The sequence below is a fragment of the Dunckerocampus dactyliophorus genome, chromosome 15 (genome assembly GCF_027744805.1).
Source record: "Dunckerocampus dactyliophorus isolate RoL2022-P2 chromosome 15, RoL_Ddac_1.1, whole genome shotgun sequence".
Taxonomy (NCBI): Eukaryota; Metazoa; Chordata; class Actinopteri; order Syngnathiformes; family Syngnathidae; genus Dunckerocampus; species Dunckerocampus dactyliophorus.
The window spans coordinates 26,077,291-26,097,344 of NC_072833.1; the positions used below are offsets into that span (position 1 = coordinate 26,077,291).

Consider the following 20,054-nt stretch of genomic DNA (forward strand, 5'->3'; position numbering starts at 1 on the left):
AACCAAACCAGGTCTTCCCGATCTCCAGACTGTGTCTGTGTGGCCAACATGCTAACCACTAGACCACCGTGCGGCCAGACAGTCGTAACACTAACGTGTATTGACTGGCCACAACATTAAGTACACCTGCACAGTTGCATCAAACATTCTGCCTGTATGGCTATCATACTACATTTTATACATAATGGTGGTCAAATATTACACCCCTCTCAATACGTTGCAGTATGCACGGCGCAATCTTAAACTTGTTTCGTAATGTAGGCGGTGCGTTTCACAAGACAGCTCGTGCTAACACACATACACAGTATACATTGTATAATAAACAATAAATATAGCAACTTCTGATCAATCCATGTCAATTTCAGACTTTAAATAATGTACCGATTGAAGCCCCGCCCATTTCCGGTTAAACCACGCCCATGTTCCATTTATGCCCCGCCCACTCCAAGTACAGCGACTGATATGGATAATTTAGATGGGTGAACAGATACAGATACAGACACAGATATTGGTGTACTCGCTCATCCCTAGTTGTCACCCTTGTGACAAAATGTTGTACCTCTGAGGGGAAAGTGGAAAACGGACCAGGTACAGTATGTTGTCACCCTAGTGACATGATATAGAAGAGTGGTGTACATTTTATGCAAATGTTTGACCATTTGTCTATTTAGATTACTTTCTGCCCATTCGATGGGGTGTAGAAGTCGTCCACCCAGACGTCTTTGCCAAACATCATGTCATCGTTCAGGTAAATGAACTTCTGCGAAAGCCCAGGGATGCGGTGGATGTGGCTCTCGATAGCGCGGGAGCTGAAGGTGGGGAGGTGGTTGTGGTTCAAGAAGATTTCCTGCAATTCAGAAGATATATATGCTCATTTGAGATACTATAACCTCGCACAAGCGTTCTACCAGTTCTGCAAGACATTTTTGCTCATGTTAGTTTGGACTAGGGGTCGACCAGTCCACTTTGGGACTTTGCCGGTTGATCACTAGAATATTAGAAAAAAAAAAGTATTATCACATCAGTGCCCTCCCCTTCCGGAGAGTGACCAACAGGCACACAGTTTGTCCACTGAACACACCGTACGAATCGCCGCTTTCCAGGCACACAACCGCAAGCCCCAGCCAGGAGCCCAGTCCCCAAAACCTGGCTGGAGATACCAGCGCGAGCACACTGGCTCGCTTGTTGTGCAAGCAACACATTTTGGGCGATAAGCGTGCAGAGGTTGAGAGAGAGGAATATAGGGAGTGACAGAGCGCAGCAATGTGCCTACGCCACAAGAGAAATTATTAAATTATTATTATTATCCAAATCTGCCTTTGCTACCTCAAAATTAAAGGCACAAATATAACTCCATAGATGTGCGCCTCTAAAAAAATCTTCAACCTGCTCAACACGGCTCCTAAGGGCAGACTGTTTTAACGCATTGACCAGCCCCTCCCTCCTCAACTACCATCACTCGTCCGCGACAACAAGCCAAATAGAGTTGTGGTTTGCTCATGCAGCTGACGCCGCAAGTCGGGCCCGGTTACCTGATGTGTGACAACTGAAACTCGGGGGTTCTCCAGGTTGAGCCAGAAGGGAATCTGCCGGTTGGTGACAATGAAGATGTGTCGCACCCAGGGGGCGTATTTTTCCACGGAGCGCAGCGAATGGCGGAGCGCATCATTGTCCTCAAAGCGGTTGGCTTTCAGAATATCTTTGGTCTCTTTCTTTATAAAGTCAGGCTGAGGACAAAAGGTTGAACACTGTCATAGAGGTATTATTCCAGCAACATGGTAGTTAGTGCAGTGCTGTTTTGCAATGGTGTGCAACCTTGATGATGTCATAGAATAAGTACACAGGGCTGATGGCCAACTCCTTTCCATCCAGCGTCAGTTTATTGTTAGCCTCCTGGAGGAGATCAGTCAAGTGCTGTGGACTTTTGAGGTGTAGCAGAGCGATACTGGCTTCAGGGTACAACTCACACTGAGGATCACATGCATAAACAAACAGTACAGTGAGGGATTGATTTGGCCCACTACAGTATGATGACAATTAGTGTTTTTCCTATTATAATGATGTTTTGGTTGGTTGAATAAAAACTTATGATTGGTTGTGCATGTTCTCTACCACTAGGGCTCATATTGGTACAGTACATTGTAGACAAGAAGCTTTACCGCAGTGATCTTGTCATTGATGGCAGTGGGCAATTTGGCTCGCAGCTCCTCCAATACCTCAAAGGACCCCGGGAATCCGCTCAGATAAGCCAGAGTCTGCATTTGGATTAGACCTGGAGGCTCTTTGTCCGTGGTCTGTCAACAACAACACACAACCAGCTGGTGATGTAACGTTTGACAAACAGACAACAAAACCTCACCAGGTAACTTCTGGAGACGGAGAATGTCTGGTCTTCTTTGAGCACGCCTGCCAATGCCTTATCAGCTGGAATACAAAACACAGTGACATGCAGTCAGGTGAGGCAGAGCCATGGTGAAAAAAAAATACAAATCATGACAACGTATAATAAATATTCATATCTTTAATATTTATATCTTTACTGTATTATAAATTCATTTTCTGTATGAATCCAGTCTTTTTTTAAAACATTTTTCAAAGTAAAAAATCACTGAATTTACACATTTCATGAGGCTGCAGGGAGCATTTCCTATATATATATATCTAAAAACGTGCATGTTAGGTTAATTGGAGACTCTAAATTGTCCATAGGTATGAATGTGGTTGTTTGTCTATACAGTATATGCCCTGCGATTGGCTGGCGACCAGTCCAGGGTGTACCCCGCCTGTCGCCTGAAGTCAGCTGGGATATGCTCCAGCATGCCCCCGCGACCCTAGTGAGAAGCGGCATAGAAAATGGATGGATGGATGGGTTGGCAGCTCACCATAGACGTCGGCTAATGATAAGACTTTCAAAATGTCTGTATCACAAGTATGCGGACATGTCTTCCAAGCATTTCAATCACAACCTTCCACAAATGACATTTCCATTCTGTCTAACTATTGTTTGGAAAACGGTTTCGCTTTGCCATCACAGTGAAGACAACAGTCATTTCTTTTCAATGAATTACTATTCCAGCATGACTGCAATTGTAAAACCACATCACAGGCTTCATTGTGATCATTTCTTATTTTACAAGTGCTCTTCGGGTTCCAAACAAGTTCCGTACCTGTAAGTCGACTTTTAGAGTAAGTCGGAATTCACAACAAGAATGAAATGAAACTTACTTTAGTTAAGAGGTGCTCTGTCACGCTCTACGGTGACATATCTTTGGTTTTCATAAGGTCCATTTCTAGATCCAGTTACTGCTGTTCTTTCTGTGTCATTCAGGTGCTGTCCCTCCTGAGATGGGCGGAGCTGCCTGATGAGCACAGCTGTATTTTATTATCCCAGCTATTTAATCCCTGTGGCTGCGTCTGGAAGACGTGGGATTATTCGGTGTGTTGGACCACCATGTTGGACAGTGTTTTTGTGCATTTTTAACTTTTCGCCTGCTCATCTGGCAACCCGCTTGTATCTCAGGTATATTTTGTTTCTTACCTGTTTTACTCCTTTTATCGCGGTGCCCCCGGATTCTAGTTGGCACCGTTGTTTTTTGTTCCTTTTAGTTTAGTGCCTTGTGTAAGAATAAAGACCTTTTTTTCTTACCTGGAGTTGTCTTGCTGCTGCATCTTGGGATCCTACACCAGACTCCTCACACCAGCCGTGACAGAATAATCCCACCAGAGTCATGGATCCCGCAGAGCATGAGCAACTGCAGTTCGCCCTCAAAGCCCAGGGTCAGATGCTAAGTCGCCACGACCAGACCCTGGAGGACTTATCTACCCTCGTCTGGGAGATGCATGCCCGCATGGCAAGCTCCTCTGTCACCGCAGCGCCGCACCACTGGCGTCTGGTCCTCTGACGCTCATACCACCCAGCCCGTTACCACGTGAGCCCAACTTCCCTCACTCCTCAAGGTATGAGGGGGACTTTGGTGGGTGCAGGCTTTTCCTTCACCACTGTTTCCTGATTTTCAACCAGCAGCCTCAGACCTATGCCTCCGACTCAGCTAAGGTGGCTTATATAATTGGCTTGCTCACGGGTCGCGCCACCAAATGGGCTATGGTCGTTTGTGAAAGCAAGCCGGAGCTCCGCACCAGTTTGCAAGCATTCATGGAGGAGATGAGGAGCGTTTTCAACCATCCAGTGCGGGAACGAGAGGCCGGATTCCGGCTTTTGGCTCTCCGCCAGGGCTTGAGTTCAGCATTCCATCACGTTCCGCATCCTGGCAGTGGAGAGTGGTTGGAACGAAAAAGCCCTCCGCTGTGTGTTTTTGGCCAGTCTCAGCGCCCGCATACAGGACGAGCTGGCTGCCCGCGATGAGACGAGGACGCTCGAGGAACTCATCGCTCTCTCTATTCGGCTGGATAACCGCCTGCGGGAGTTGGTCCGACAGCGGGGCGGGGCCCCTCCCCACACAGCCGACCAGTCATCGCTTTGTCGCCTGGATCTTCGTCGTCTCCCCGTCGGAGACCGCCGAAGATGAGTCGCCGATGCAGCTGGGAGCCAGCCGGTTGTCGGGCACCGAAAGGAGGCGTCGCGTTCTCCTGCGGTTATGTCTCTACTGTGGAGCAGCGGACCACGCTATCACCTGCTGTCCAAGTCGTCCTCGGCCACGGCGATCGGCGGCCTCCACGAGCGCTCCAGCGGAGAGAGGATCTTCACCTCCTCCTCCCCCCTCCAGTTCCTTCGTGGGGCGTCTCCAAGTGGAAGGTACGCTGTCTTGGCAGGGGAGGGAGGGGCACACTATTACTGGTCTTATTGACTCTGGCGCTGACGAGAATTTTATTGACTTTGGTCTTGTTAAACAGCTGGACATTCCTACTATGCCTGTTGAAACTTGCAAACATGTTCGTTCTCTTGACGGTTTGCACCTAGCTAGCGTCCCCTTTCTCTTTTACTCTCGTGTAATCATCATGAATGCATTCGTTTTTTGATTATTCCCTCTCGTTCTGCTCCCGTGGTGCTGGGTCTCCCTTGGCTTCACCGACATAGCCCCACTATTGATTGGTCCACATTAAAAATTTCCAATTGGAGCACTTTTTGTCATTCACACTGTTTAGGCTCAGCTTCACCTCCTGTCACTCCCTCCCACACCTCCTCACTCGTTTCTCCTGACCTTTCATTTGTTCCCAGGGAATATCACTCCCTTGGGAAAGTGTTCTGTAAAGACCAAGCCATGACACTCCCTCCCCACTGGCCCTATGACTGCGCAATCAATCTGCTTCCTGGGTCACCTCTCCCCTCCTCTCGCCTGTATAACATCTCTCTAGCTGAACAAAGTGCCCTGGAGGAGTATATTACCACTTCGCTCGCCGCTGGTCACTTCCGACCATCTTCTTCTCCCCTAGTGGCGGGGTTCTTTTTTGTTAAAAAGAAGGACGGCTCCCTACGGCCATGTATTGATTTCCGCACGCTCAACAAGATTACAGAACGCAACAACTATCCGCTACCCCTTCTCGATTCTGCTTTTTCGCCGCTCCACAACGCAAATATTTTGACTAAACTGGATTTACGGAACGCTTATCACTTGGTGCACATTCGTAACGGGGATGAGTGGAAAACAGGATTTAACACTCCTCTGGGGCACTTTGAATATTATGTCATGCCCTTTGGACTCACCAACGCCCTCGCAGTTTTTCAATCCCTTATTAATGACGTCCTCCGAGACATGATCGGCCGTTTCATTTTTGTTTATCTGGACGACATTCTCATATTCTCCACCTCTCTCGATCAGCACCACCACCACGTCCGTCTCGTCTTGCAACGATTATTAGAGAACAGGCTTTTCGTTAAACCACAGAAATGCTCTTTTCATTCCTTCTTTTCTTTTCATTCGGTGTCTTTCCTTGGGTTTATTGTGGAGAAGGGCCAACTTCGTCCTGACCCTGCCAAAATTCAGGCAGTGGTGGACTGGCCTACTCCTACATCTAGAAAGCTTTTGCAGAGGTTCCTGGGATTTGCCAACTTTTACCGGCGCTTTATCCGAGATTTCAGTAAAGTAGCTGAACCTCTGAACAAGCTAACATCCTCTAAGGTCCCCTTTGATTGGTCGCCGGGGGCCGACCTGGCCTTCAGGCGCCTGAAGTCCGCCTTTACCTCAGCACCTGTTTTGATCTACCCTGATCCTTCTCTTGCTTTTACCGTTGAGGTTGATGCGTCTGACACGGGGGTTGGGCCGTGCTCTCCCAGCGCTCCAGTCACGACCAGAGGCTGCACCCCTGCGCCTTTTTCTCCAGGCGTCTCTCGCCTGCTGAGAGGAACTATGATGTTGGCAACCGGGAGCTGCTGGCGGTGGTCCTCACCCTGCAGGAGTGGAGGCACTGGTTGGAGGGAGCAACACATCCGTTCATCATCTTCACAGACCACAGAAACCTCGCTTACATACGTGCAGCTCAACGCCTCAACCCCCGCCAGGCTCGGTGGGCACTGTTCCTCACCAGGTTCGATCTTACGTTGACCTATCGGCCTGGGTCACGCAACGGCAAGCCAGATGCGTTGTCCAGGATGTTCGCCCCCCCGGCTGAGGAGTGTCCTCCGGAGACCATCCTTCCTCATTCCCGCATCCTGGGGGGTCTTCAGTGGCAAGTGGAGAAGAGAGTGGCAGAAGCTTTTCGGGACACACCTCCTCCGGCAGGTTGCCCGCCAGGCCGGCTCTTCGTTCCCTGTACTCTTCGTTAAGAGGTCCTGACCTGGGCGCATTGTTCCAGGATCGCCTGTCATCCGGGAGCCAGAAGCACGGCCTTCCTCCTTACCCAGCGCTTTTGGTGGCCTTCCCTCCACACAGACACCAAAAGATTCGTGGCAGCCTGCTCCATCTGTGCCAGAAACAAGTCATCGAACCAACCACCAGCCGGATTACTCCAACCTCTTCATATCCCTTCCCGTTCCTGGTCGCACATAACGATGGATTTTGTTACTGGTCTGCCCGCTTCTAGGGGGTTCACTACCGTTCTAACTATTGTGGACAGATTTTCAAAACTTACCTATTTTGTCCCTCTACGCAGACTCCGCTCTTCGCTGGAAACAGCCAAACTCCTGGTCCAGCACGTTGTGCGACTCCATGGAATACCCGTCGACGTGGTATCGGACAGGGGTCCCCAGTTCGCCTCAGCCACCTGGAGGTCCTTCTGCAAGTCGTTGGGGGCCTCTGTCAGCCTTTCCTCGGGCTACTATCCTCAAACCAATGGCCAGACGGAGCAGGCTAACCAGGACCTGGAATCTGCCTTACGGTGCGTGTGCCACCAGCACCCCACATCCTGGGCTCGTGACCTTCCCTGGGTGGAGTACGCGCATAACACACTAGTGTGCTCCTCCACTGGTCTCTCCCCATTTCATGTAGTCCACGGTTTTCAGCCTCCACTATTCCCATCCCAGGAGGCAGAATCTTCGGTGTCATCTGTGGCCGGTTTTCTTCGCCGGGTCCACCAGGTCTGGCGCAACACACGGGCGGCCCTTTTACGCACTGCGAAGCGGAATCAGAGGATTGCTGATCGTCATCGCAAGCCGGCACCGAATTTTCAACCTGGGCAGAGGGTGTGGTTGTCATCCTGGGACCTGCCCCTAGCTGTGGAGTCCAAAAAACTGGCTCCCAGGTTTGTCTGACCGTACAAAGTGGATCGGAAGGTGGGTCCAATGTTCGTCAGACTCAAGATTCCTCCCTCCCTCAAGACGCATCCGGTATTCCATGTGTCACACCTGAAGCCCGTCGCCGAGAGTGACCTGAGTCCGCCACCAGTGCTTCCTCCCCCTCCTTGCTTGATCGTTGGTCATCCCGCCTTTACAGCTAAGTCCATCTTGGACGCTAGGAGACGGGGCAGGGGTGTTCAGTACCTCATCGATTGGGAGGGTTACGGCCCTGAGGATCGTTCCTGGGTTCCCCGGTCGCTCATCCTCGACCCCACCCTTCTTTCCGAATTTTATCATAAATTTTCAGACAAGCCTGGTAGACCGCCAGGTGGCTCTCCTTGAGGGGAGGGGGGGATAATGTCACGCTCTACAATGACATATCTTTGGTTTTCATAAGGTTCATTTCTAGATCCAGTTACTGCTGTTCTTTCTGTGTCATTCAGGTGCTGTCCCTCCTGTGATGGGCGGAGCTGCCTGATGAGCACAGCTGTATCTTATTATCCCAGCTACTTAATCCCTGTGGCTGCGTCTGGAAAACGTGGGATTATTCCGTGTGTTGGACCGTTTCCGCTACACTCTGTGTCTTCCTAGACAGTGTTTTTGTGCCTTTTTAACTTTCCGCCTGCTCATCTGGCAACCCGCTTGTATCTCAGTTATATTTTGTTTCCTACCTGTTTTACTCCTTTTATCGTGGTGCCCCCGGACTCTAGTTGGCACCGTTGTTTTTGTTCCTTTTAGTTTAGTGCCTTGTGTAAGAATAAAGACCTTTTTACTTACCTGGAGTTGTCTTGCTGCTGCATCTTGGGATCCTACACCAGACTCCTCACACCAGCTGTGACATGCTCATACTTTTTCAGCCCATGAGGTACTTTTCAAAAGTCCCAAAGATCTACCTCCTAATATAAATATAGAAAATATACTGTATTTATAAATGTGGAATATGTTTACTACTGTATTTGTCTAAATATGAATATTTATGTATACGTTGTACACACTTTTTCAGCGTGCAACTTACAAGTCCACATGATCATACTATAAAACAGTGCTTCTCAAATAGTGGGTAGGGTCCCCCTGGGAGCAGCGAACTGTCAGGGGGGACATGAAAGGCAGGCAGTACTTTCAGTGTTACTTCCCTTCCTGATTTCTTATTTTTTTGCATGTTTGCATATTTGTTTTGCATGTTTCACGCTTAAATGTTTCAGATCATCAAACAAATGTAAATATTAGTCAATGACAACACAACCCAAAACAGAATGCAGTTTTTAAATGAAACATTTTGTAAATAACGGAGAAAAAAATCCAAACCAACATGGCGTTGTGTGAAAAGTGATTGCCCCTAAACCTAATATGTGGTTGGGCCCCCCTTAGCAGCAACAACTGCAATCAAGCGTTTGTGATAACTTGCAATGAGTCTCTTTCAGCGCTGTGGGGGGATTTTGCAGAATTGTTGTCATTCAGCCACATTGGAGGCTTTTGCTTTTTAAGGTCATGCCACAGCATCTCTATAGGATTCAGGTCAGGACTTTGACTAGGCCACTCCAAAGTCTTCATCCATTCAGAGGTGGGCTTCCTGGTGTGTTTTGGATCATTGTCCTGCTGCAGAACCCAAGTTGCTTTCACCAACAGATGGCCGGGCATTCTCCTTCAGGATTTTTTGTAAGACAGCCGAATTCATGGTTCCATTTATCACAGCAAGTCTTCCAGGTCCTGAAACAGCAAAACAGCTCCAGACCATTACACTACCACCACCATATTTTACAGGTGCTATGATGAAATGCGGTGTTACTTTTACACCAGATGTATTGGGACACACACCTTCCAAAAAGTTCAATTTTTGTCTGGTCAGACCACAAAGTATTTTCCCAAAGGCCTTGGGGGTCATCAAGATGTTTTCTGGCAAAATCGAGATGAGCCTTAATGTTGTTTTTGTTCAGCAGTGGTTTTGGTCTTGGAACTCTGCCATGCAGGCCGTTTTTGCCCAGTGTCTTTCTTATGGTGGAGTCATGAACACTGACCTTAACTGAGGCTTAAGTGAGGCTGGCAGTTCTTTGGATGTTGTTGTGGGGTCTTTTGTGACCTCGGATGAGTCGTCGCTGTGCTCTTGGGTTCATTTTGGTTGGCCGACCACTCATGGGAAGTCTCACCACTGTTCCATGTTTTAGCCATTTGTCGATAATGGCTCTTATTGTGGTTTGCTGGAGTCCCACAGCTTTAGAAATGGCTTTATAACATTTTCCACACTGATAGATCTCAATTCATCTTGGTTAAGTTGTGCTTTAAAATGGGGGGCATCCTGGAGCGGGGTCCGTTGTGGTGGCGGTGCTCTGTCACGCACTAGGGTGTTTGTTGCCGCCTGTCTTTGTGCTTCGCTGGGCCGTTTTCCATCTCTTTGCTTTTCCACTATCTGGCTGTGGGGCTGCAGGGTGTGCTGTTACATTGGGTGGGCGGTGCACAAGCATGTTCGGGGGGGGTGAGTCAGGCAATAATAGGCAATACGATGATTAATGAAATATTACTGTATCTGTGTTTGTGCTGCATTCAATGTACAATTTGGAATATGCGGTTTCAATCTTTACCGTCAGCCTGCGAATGGAAGATGACAGCGGAAACGGGTTGGAGCGGTTTGTTGAGCTGCAGCAGTTCCTTTGCAGCTGAAAGGGAGGGCGACAGCAGAGGTAGCTCGTTAACCGTCATACTGGCAGGAAGAGCAGGATCGAGCACCAGCACCGGCGCTGGGAAGCAGTGGGCCAGCGGGCATTTGGGCTTCTCCCTGGAAATGAATGAGACCCAAAAAGCATCATGTTGCTATCCAATGAACAGCACGAAACCCTAAATTCTGTTGGGTTTTTTTGTACTTGGGGGATTGATGGTTCTCTTTGCACAGTGATGATGGACTTGAATGAATAAAAATATATTTACGAGCATAACGGTGGTGTTTGAAACATTCTCATCCACACACTCACACTTTTTCTGACTCTTGTGTAATCTCAGGGTTAATCTCTTGTGTAATTTTCAATCCCCAGGGTGCTATAATGTAGAACAACAGGTTTCTATCTGTACCAGAAGTAAGTCAGCGGCAGACAAAGCCAAGCAGACCAGGCAGATCCAAACCTTGAACTCTGCACTTCATTCCAAGTGTTTGCTGAGCACAAAGGATGCCTGATGGTAATGATGACATTTATCAGACAGACATTCTTATACACTGTTTTACACTATATTACTGTATTACTGCATAAGCCATCTCCAAACTCAACAAACATACAACGATTTTTATGTTTGGATTGTATTTGGGGATTTTTATTGTGAAATATTTCCACAGTTTCAGAAAAAAGCCTTCACATTTTTTCAAGCAGTCAACGGCCCAGTCATCGTAAGCAACGCTACACGCTCACCCACCCCAGTTCCTCTTCCAATTGCACTTTGGCCACCGCCAGGCCCCTCAGCAGGGTCACATCTGAGCCGTTCACCCACGTGTACACCAGATCGATGGGCATGGGCGTGCACTCTCTGCAAGAAAGAAGAAGAAGAAATCTAGCCAGCATTAAAGACTAGTTGATCTCTAGCAGGGCTGCTCACACTCTTTCAGCCTGACCATAATGACCAAATCCTAATGATCATACTTTTCAGCCTGTGAGCGGGGGCGTGGGGGCATCAGTATCAGTAGGGAAGTCCAGACTTCCCGGTCCTCTGCCACCTCTTCCAATAATAATAATCCATCCAGCGTGTCCTAGGTCTGCCGCAGAGCATTCTCCCGGCTGGGCATGCCCGGAACACCTCACCAGGGAGGCGCCCGGGAAGCATCCGGATGAGATGCCCGAGCAACTTCATCTCAATGTGTAGCAGAAGAAGCTTTACTCTGAGCTTCTCACGGGTGCCCGAGCTCCTAACCCTATCTCTAAGGGTGAGTCCAGCCACCCTACCGAGGAAACTCGTTCCTTCGGTCATGACCCAAAGCTCATGACCATAGGTGCGGGTGGGAACATAGACCGGCCGGTAAATTGAGAGGTGTGAAACTGCTAGTATTAGTATTTTTGACTTTCTAATCTCTAATCACAGTTCAATATGGCAATTAAGATAATTACACATAATTCAAATTCAATAGTTCTGTACATAAACTATCAGTCAAAATAGCTACATAGCGTTCATTATACACACAGTTCATGTATTACGTCCAGTTAACATTTTCTATCAAACATGACAGATTTACAAGGAATGAAAATGATGATTCAAAAGACAATGCAGCCGGAGTCAAGGCAACATATTCTAAAGCAGGGTTCACCAACGTTTTTCCTTGTGAGAGCTACTTTTACAAAATGAAAATGGCCAAGAGCTACTCATTTTTGTAACATTTATTTTCAGAGATTATTCTAAACCCAAACAAAGCAAATATGCTTGTTTTACCAAAACATTACCAAAATGTGCCCGCGGGCACCACGTTGGTGACCCCTGTTCTAAAGATTTCAGCAATGAGCACATTTTCCAATTCATCATGAAATAATAGTTTAAGAAACGGAAGTGTAGAAAACATGCATTTCTATAGTGTAATACAATACAATACAATATAGTGGAGTTCAGGACGTGAAGCAAAACCATCAACAGTTGACTTTTTCTCTAGTTGATCGCGGCGGCCATCTTCTTTACGTGTGTGTTCCAGAGCGGAAGAAGATACAAGCGTCTTTGTCACATAGACAAGAATGGAGAGACGACGGCGGGAGACAAATGTACTCTAAGCGATTTGTGAGGTCTGATTTTTTCGAGTAGGCATTTTTCAAAATACAAATGTGTTACTGTTTTGAACGCATATTGTTTTGAGAAGCCAAACTCTTCACTTAAATGACCCAGCAACTAAGCAGAACTACGTTCCTCGTCACGGAAATCCGACAACAACTTGACTCGGGGGACTGGGAGGGGGGGGTAAGTCACTGGTGGTGTAGTACACTGTTGATGGGGATGTCATACAACTTCATGCCAAAAACATCCCAACTGTTCCTTTAACACTGCATGAAGTCAGCCATGAAAAAAATATCCTCCCATTCCGTGTGGAAGTGGTACATTTTTGACTTCTTAAGTTTTGAAAAAATAATAATATGAGCTAAAATGTGGTGTAAACAATGAATAATAGTGTAAAGGTGACTATAGGGGTGTTATTTCATGTCTACAGGTCTTTCATAATGTTAAAAAGTGCATTGAGAACGTCATAAACAGGTTTTCGATGCTCTGACTACAAAAACATTCCATTTATTATAGCAGTCACCTGTCTAACGCAGCCACCCATTTTGTCTCCCTTGGTCAATATCTGACCGCATATAGCGGCCAAATTACCGACTCAAGTAGAAGCTTCATGCACAAAAAAGTTTTGTTTTTCAATCAATGAAGCCGTCGTGTGTAGACTTTAATTACTGAGTCCTAGCTCAGTCACAATCATTCACAAGATCCACACAAACTGTCAGTTGTTCCACATAAAAAAGCCGTCTTCTTTTGAGCTTGCTATTTCCTGGTCAAACATGTAACTTTAAGAGCATTTGCACCAAAAAATTACCGCAAAGTACGCTGGGAACAGGACGTGCTCCCAGCGACGCTACAATACAATAAAATACAATACTGCATGCACGCTAAACACGCTAGCATGCATGCTATCGTATGTTTTTAAAAAATCAGCGGGAGCAAAACAGAGTTCGGTTGTACTTAATTGAAGTATTTTAGAATGTACTCACGTTATTTTTGATCAATCCTCATCCACAAATCCATCAAAGTCCTCATCTTCTGTCTTCCACACAAACAAAGCCGTCTTCTTTTCCGTTCGCTACTAGTCTGTTAACTTGTCAGTGTTATTCAGCTCCGAAGCAAAGAAGGAAACTTCTCCTGTTGCTTCTGCCAACTTTATTTATTGAACGCGGCCACCAGACAGCAGCTCAGAACACGCACACATCTCTCAGCATCGTCTCTCGTTCCTGCTTGCCCACAAGGCAAAGGTTAAACAAGCCCCACTACATAGCTGTCCAAGCAATGCCTGTAACAAATGACACCGTTTATTTCCTGGTGTGAGACAATGTGCACTGGTCAATACTGTAATGCCGCTTGTTGTGGGGAAGGAGAGACTCACGTCGCCGATGCACTTTAATGGCTTTATTAACAGCGGAGAACACTGCAGGACTTTACATCCACGCCAACATAAACACACTTCCCAACTCTCTCCAAACTCACAGTTAGCACTGAGCCTAGCTCTCCTGCTTGGGACGCCCACCGTCACTTCCCGTCACTTCCTGATGAACTAAAACTGTAATGACACTCTGCCGTATAAAAAGTAAAATATTAAAAACAAGCGTAAGACATTAGTAGCACAGCTTTGTTCTGTGGGTCGTGGATAATAACAAGCCTAGTAGTGCTGTACAACTTTTATCCGCAGTCCCACAGTGCCCTCTACTGGTCAACATTATTTAAAAAAAAAAAATTCTTTTTTTTTCCCTCTACTGGTCAACATTCAAACTGGACGACAACCTGTCCATAGTGGCCACCTGTACAAGTTTGACTGTATATACACACACACACACACATATATATATATATATAGAATACACACACACACATATACATATATATATGTACACACACACACGTACACTTATTAAATTCTTTATTTTTTTATATTTATACTTTATATAAATTAGAATTACATTTTTATATACTGAGTTTTAAAACACTATTTTAGCTAACTGAATTTTTAAACATTAAACTTTGAAATGAAAGTAAAAAAAATAAAATTACAAGATTAAAACAATTTAACTTATGAAATAAAAAGTCATAACTATGAGATAAGTAATTATTAAGATAAGTCCAAATTACGAGATAAAAAATCATAAGAATGAAATAAAAAGTTTAAATTAGATAAAATGTCAAAGTTATAAAACAAAGTCAGAATCATGACAAAGTTAAAATTACCAGATAAAAAGTCATGATTATGAGCTAGGAAAGTCATAATTTTGAGATAAATTGTCACGGCACGGCAGCGGCTGTCGAGTGTTGGCCCCCCAGTATGCAGAAACAAGGCGATGGCGTGCAAAAACAAAGGATCTTTACATGATGTGTGAACAGGAACAAAGAAAAGGCGACAGAGGAAAAATGGTTCTGAGACACCAAGGTAAGTGAGAAATCCAGGTAAGTGTACTCCTAAGGTGACAGCACCGGTGCGGAGACAAGCAACAACAATGTGTGTTGCAATATATATATATATATATATATATATATATATATATATATATATATATATATATATATATATATATATACATATATATATAGTCATCCGCATATATATAGTCATATATATATATATATATATATAGTCAAACTTGTCTATCGCGGCCACTAGAGGGAGTCTGCAAAAATGGCCGCTATAGACAGGTGGCCTCTATAGACAGGTTGGCGTCCAGTTTGAATGTTGACCAGTAGAGGAAAAAAAAGAAAAAAAGGGGGGAAAAGGGGGGAAAAAATACTTCAATTACTTCAATTAAGTAATGCAATACATTTATTCACCTCTTGTTCTTCCAAGTGTACTTTGTAGGTCTACATGACAATGTAGTGCAATCATAGCCAAGGTTTTTACTTACTAAAAGGAAGCTAGAGGCTTAATAATAACTGATAACTGATAAAATACTTCAGTTAAGTACAACCGAACTCAGTTTTGCTCCCGCTGCTGCATGCATGCGAGCGTATGTTTTTTTTTATTGTAGCGTCGCTGGGAGCACGTCCTGTTCCCAGCCTACTTTGTGGTAATGTTTTGGTGCAAATGCTCTTAAAGTTACATGTTTGACCAGGAAATAGCAAGCTCAAAAGAAGACGGCTTTTTTATGTGGAACAACTGACAGTTTGTGTGGATCTTGTGAATGATTGTGACTGAGCTAGGACTCAGTAATTAAAGTCTACACACGTCGGCTTCATTGATTGAAAAACGAAACTTTTTCGTGCATGAAGCTTCTACTTGAGTCGGTAATTTGGCCGCTATATGCAGTCAGATATTGACCAAGGGAGACAAAATGGGTGGCCGCTGGCTGCGTTGGACAGGTGACTGCTATACACAGGGTCTATAACATGTAAATTTGCTGCGGGGGATTTTTCAGTGGCCGCTATAGGCAGGTGGCCGTTCTATAAAGGTGGCCGCTAAGACAGGTTTGACTGTATATATACACATATATATTTATACATACATATATATATACACACACACATATATATATATATATACAAACATATACTGTACATATACATATATACACATATACATATATATATATACACACACACACATATATATATATATATATAAGCTTATATAAGCTTATATAAGCTTAAACCATGACACCATGTTCTTTCATAGGCTGAGGTGCATTGCTCACCTGCTGTGGAATGATGTACAGTTCTCATAGTTTTGGTGCGGCTCAAACATCTCATGCAACTGGAGAGACCGGTCCCGACTCCACTTTTCCACAATCTGTATGATTGACAATAATTAACATCATATCAAGACAAACGTCTGTTAGTAGATAATCATATAATATAGTAAGTAGTATATAAGAAATTGCCCTCCACGGCAGACACAACACTACGAGAATACTAGACGACAACTGACATATTACTTTTATAACATCCAAGTCAACTACTACTACTACTTCGAGCAAATGTTGGCCAAGGCAACTCACCTCTCCTGTCTGGTAGATAGTCACTATGACAAGGATGAGGGCCGTGCAGTAGACGTGACATCTGTATCTCTGAGACAGGCGGGTGTAAAATTTCCTCCGAAGTGCCGTGAATACCCGCATGGTTCTCGGGAGTGGAGCATATCGTTGCATTCTTCAAGTGAGCTAACACACACCTCGACAATTTCCTCATAAGCAACAGTACAACGGTGGGTGTGATCAATTAGGGCTGCTGTTGTGTAAGAGCACATCGACACCTCCATACAAATCATTTCTTTCATATTCATACTGGAACAGGTGAAAGGTGATGACATATGCAGTAATTACTTGCTTTGAAAATTAGACTTAACCACTGAAGAACTTACTGCATGGAAGATAATAATGTTTCAATGGGAAGGCAGAATTATGAGATAAAAAGTCAAAATTATGAGGTAAAAAAAGTCAGAATTATGAGACAAAAAGTCCAAACAACTACAAAAAGGCCAGATATGACCTGAGGAGGTCCATACGAGAGGCCAAAAGGCAGTACAGACAGAAGCTGGAGGGCTACTATTCCACCTCAGACCCTCGGCGCATGTGGGCGGGGCTCCAGCACATCACAGACTATCGACAGCGGAGTAGCGTAGCCACGTCCAGCCAAACCACACTTCCAGATGAGCTGAATGAGTTCTATGCCCGCTTTGACACCCAAACTCCTGATGAGCAGAGAGGGTGGCTGGACTTGGGGAGCACACAGGACTCACCTCTCATGGTGACATCAGCTGATGTGCGCAGGGTTCTGAACAAAACAAACCCACGAAAAGCAGCAGGGCCAGACAACATCTCAGGACGTGCACTTCGGGTTTGCTCATCAGAGCTAGCTGATGTGCTTGCTGACATATTTAACCTGTCGCTTGCACAAGCATCTGTACCGACCTGCTTTAAGTCCACCACCATAGTGCCCGTACCCAAGAAGAGCAACGTGACCTGCTTGAATGACTATCGCCCTATAGCACTCACTCCTATTGTTATGAAGTGCTTTGAAAGAATAGTCATGACCCACATCAAAAAGAGCATCCTGGCAACTGTGGACCCTCTACAGTTTGCATATCGCTAGAACATTGTTGGGGCAGCCCTCCCCTCACTGCAAGACATTTATAAAACTAGAGTCCTACGCAGAACACACAACCTCATCAAGGACAGCACACATCCACAACACTCATTATTCACACTCCTACCGTCAGGCAGACGCTACAGGAGTTTGAAGTCCAGGACCACAAGACTGGCAAACAGCTTTTACCCACAGGCCATCAGGCTTCTCAACGAAGCACTCACACACGCCGCACGCAACACACGCACACACTCATAGCATTTTATTTATTTATTTATTTATTTATTTATTTGTATTATTTATCTGTATTAATGTATCTTCTGTTGTTGTTGCTTAATTTATTAATATTTATGTTTCTTATGTTCTTATTCTTTTACTTGTGTTTTCTTTCTTTTCTTGGGAGAATGAACAGAATAAGAATTTCATTGCATGGTATAACTGCTGTTTTAACATGCACATGACAATAAAACTCTTGAATCTTGAAAATTATTAGATAAAATGTGTAAATTACGGGATAAAAGAGTAACAACTAGGAGATAAACGGTCATAATTATGAGACAGGAAAGTCATAATTATGTGATAAAAAGTCAAATTACGAGACAAAGTTGAATTTATGAGACAAAAAGTCAAACTTATGAGATAAAAATTCCAAATGATGAGAGGAAAAGTCGAATTTATGAGATAAAAAGTTGAATTATGAGACAAAAAGTCCAAATTACACCATAAAAAGTCATAATTATGAGATGAGAAAGTCGTAACTATGAGATAAAAGTAAAAATTATGACATAAAAAGTAAAAATTATGAGATAAAAATGGATAATTAAATGTCTAAATTACAAGATAAACAAGTAAAAACTATGAGATAAAAAGCTCAAAATTGTGAGACAGGAGAGTCATAATTATAGGATAAAAAGTCGTATTATGAGACAAAATTGAAATTATGAGACAAAAAGTAAAAGTTATGAGATAAAGAGTCCAAATTATGAGACAAAAAGTCAAAATTATGACGTATGAAGTCATAATTATGAGATAAGGAAGTCATAACTATGAGAGAAAAAGTTTAAAAGGTGCATTTGTCATGGGCACCGCTGGGGACTACAAAAAGGCCAGATATGACCTGAGAAGATCCATAAGAGAGGCCAAAAGGCAGTACAGACAGAAGCTGGAGGGCTACTATTCCACCTCTGACCCCCGGCGCATGTGGGTGGGGCTCCAGCACATCACAGACTATCGCCAGCGGAGTAGCGTAGCCACGTCCAGCCAAACCACACTTCCAGATGAGCTGAATGAGTTCTACACACGCTTTGACACCCAAACTCCTGATGAGCAGAGAGGGTGGCTGGATTTGGGGAGCACACAGGACTCACCTCTCATGGTGACATCAGCTGATGTGCGCAGGGTTCTGAACAAAACAAACCCACGAAAAGCAGCAGGCCCAGACAACATCTCAGGACGTGCACTTCGGGTTTGCTTATCAGAGCTAGCTGACGTACTTGCTGACATATTTAACCTGTCGCTTGCACAATCATCTGTACCGACCTGCTTTAAGTCCACCACCATAGTGCCCGTACCCAAGAAGAGCAACGTGACCTGCTTGAATGACTATCGCCCTATAGCACTCACTCCTATTGTTATGAAGTGCTTTGAAAGAATAGTCATGACCCACATCAAAAAGAGCATCCCGGCAACTGTGGACCCTCTACAGTTTGCATTACGCCAGAACATTGTTGGGGCAGCCCTCCCCTCACTGCAAGACATTTATAAAACTAGAGTCCTACGAAGAACACACAACCTCATCAAGGACAGCACACATCCACAACACTCATTATTCACACTCCTACCGTCAGGCAGACGCTACAGGAGTTTGAAGTCCAGGACCACAAGGCTGGCAAACTGCTTTTACCCACAGGCCATCAGGCTTCTCAACGAAGCACTCACACACGCCACACGCAACACACACACACACACCCATAGCACTTTATTTATTTATTTATTTATTTATTTATTTATTTATTTATTTATTTATTTATCTGTATTAATGTCTCTTCTGTTGTTGTTGCTTAATTTATTGATATTTATGCTTCTTATGTTCTTATTCTTTTTCTTGTGTTTTCTTTCTTTTCTTGGGAGAATGAACAAAATAAAAATTTTATTGCATAGTATAACTGTCCGTTTTACTATGCATATGACAGTAAAACTCTTGAATCTTGAAAATTATTAGATAAAATGTGTAAATTATGAGATAAAAGAGTAACAACTAGGAAATAAACGGTCATAATTATGAGACAGGAAAGTCATAATTATGTGATAAAAAGTCAAATTACGAGACAAAGTTGAATTTATGAGACAAAAAGTCAAACTCATGAGATAAAAAATTCCAAATGATGAGAGGAAATGTCGAATTTATGAGATGAAAAGTTGAATTATGAAACAAAAAGTCCAAATTATGCCAGAAAAAGTCATAATGAGATGAGAAGGTCATAAAAAGTCCAAGTGATGAGATGAAAATTCAAAATTATGAGACAAAAAGTTAAAATTATGAGTTTTGAAAGTCATAATTATGAGATGAAAAGTTGAAATAATTAGATAAAAAGTTTAATTG

At 44.4% G+C, this 20,054-nt stretch overlaps 1 protein-coding gene across 5 annotated transcripts in view; it reads right to left on the reverse strand.

Annotated features, from left to right (window-relative positions):
- LOC129168119 (N-acetylglucosamine-1-phosphotransferase subunits alpha/beta-like) overlaps nt 1–16,507 on the reverse strand; it is a 31,941-nt gene extending 15,434 nt beyond the window's left edge. For 4 of the 5 annotated variants that reach the window (XM_054753019.1, XM_054753017.1, XM_054753021.1 and 1 more), the window contains exons 1-9: nt 16,366–16,507; nt 16,063–16,157; nt 11,066–11,176; nt 10,246–10,439; nt 2,360–2,424; nt 2,160–2,294; nt 1,816–1,968; nt 1,533–1,727; nt 677–847 (exon numbers count right to left, since the gene is read on the reverse strand). In XM_054753019.1, coding sequence (XP_054608994.1) covers nt 677–847; nt 1,533–1,727; nt 1,816–1,968; nt 2,160–2,294; nt 2,360–2,424; nt 10,246–10,439; nt 11,066–11,176; nt 16,063–16,157; nt 16,366–16,485 — 1,239 coding nt within the window. In that variant the 5' untranslated portion in view covers nt 16,486–16,507. The remainder of the gene's footprint in view (nt 1–676; nt 848–1,532; nt 1,728–1,815; nt 1,969–2,159; nt 2,295–2,359; nt 2,425–10,245; nt 10,440–11,065; nt 11,177–16,062; nt 16,158–16,365) is intronic. The other variant, XM_054753018.1, reaches the window with a different exon arrangement.
- Nucleotides 16,508–20,054: the final 3,547 nt, after the last annotated feature.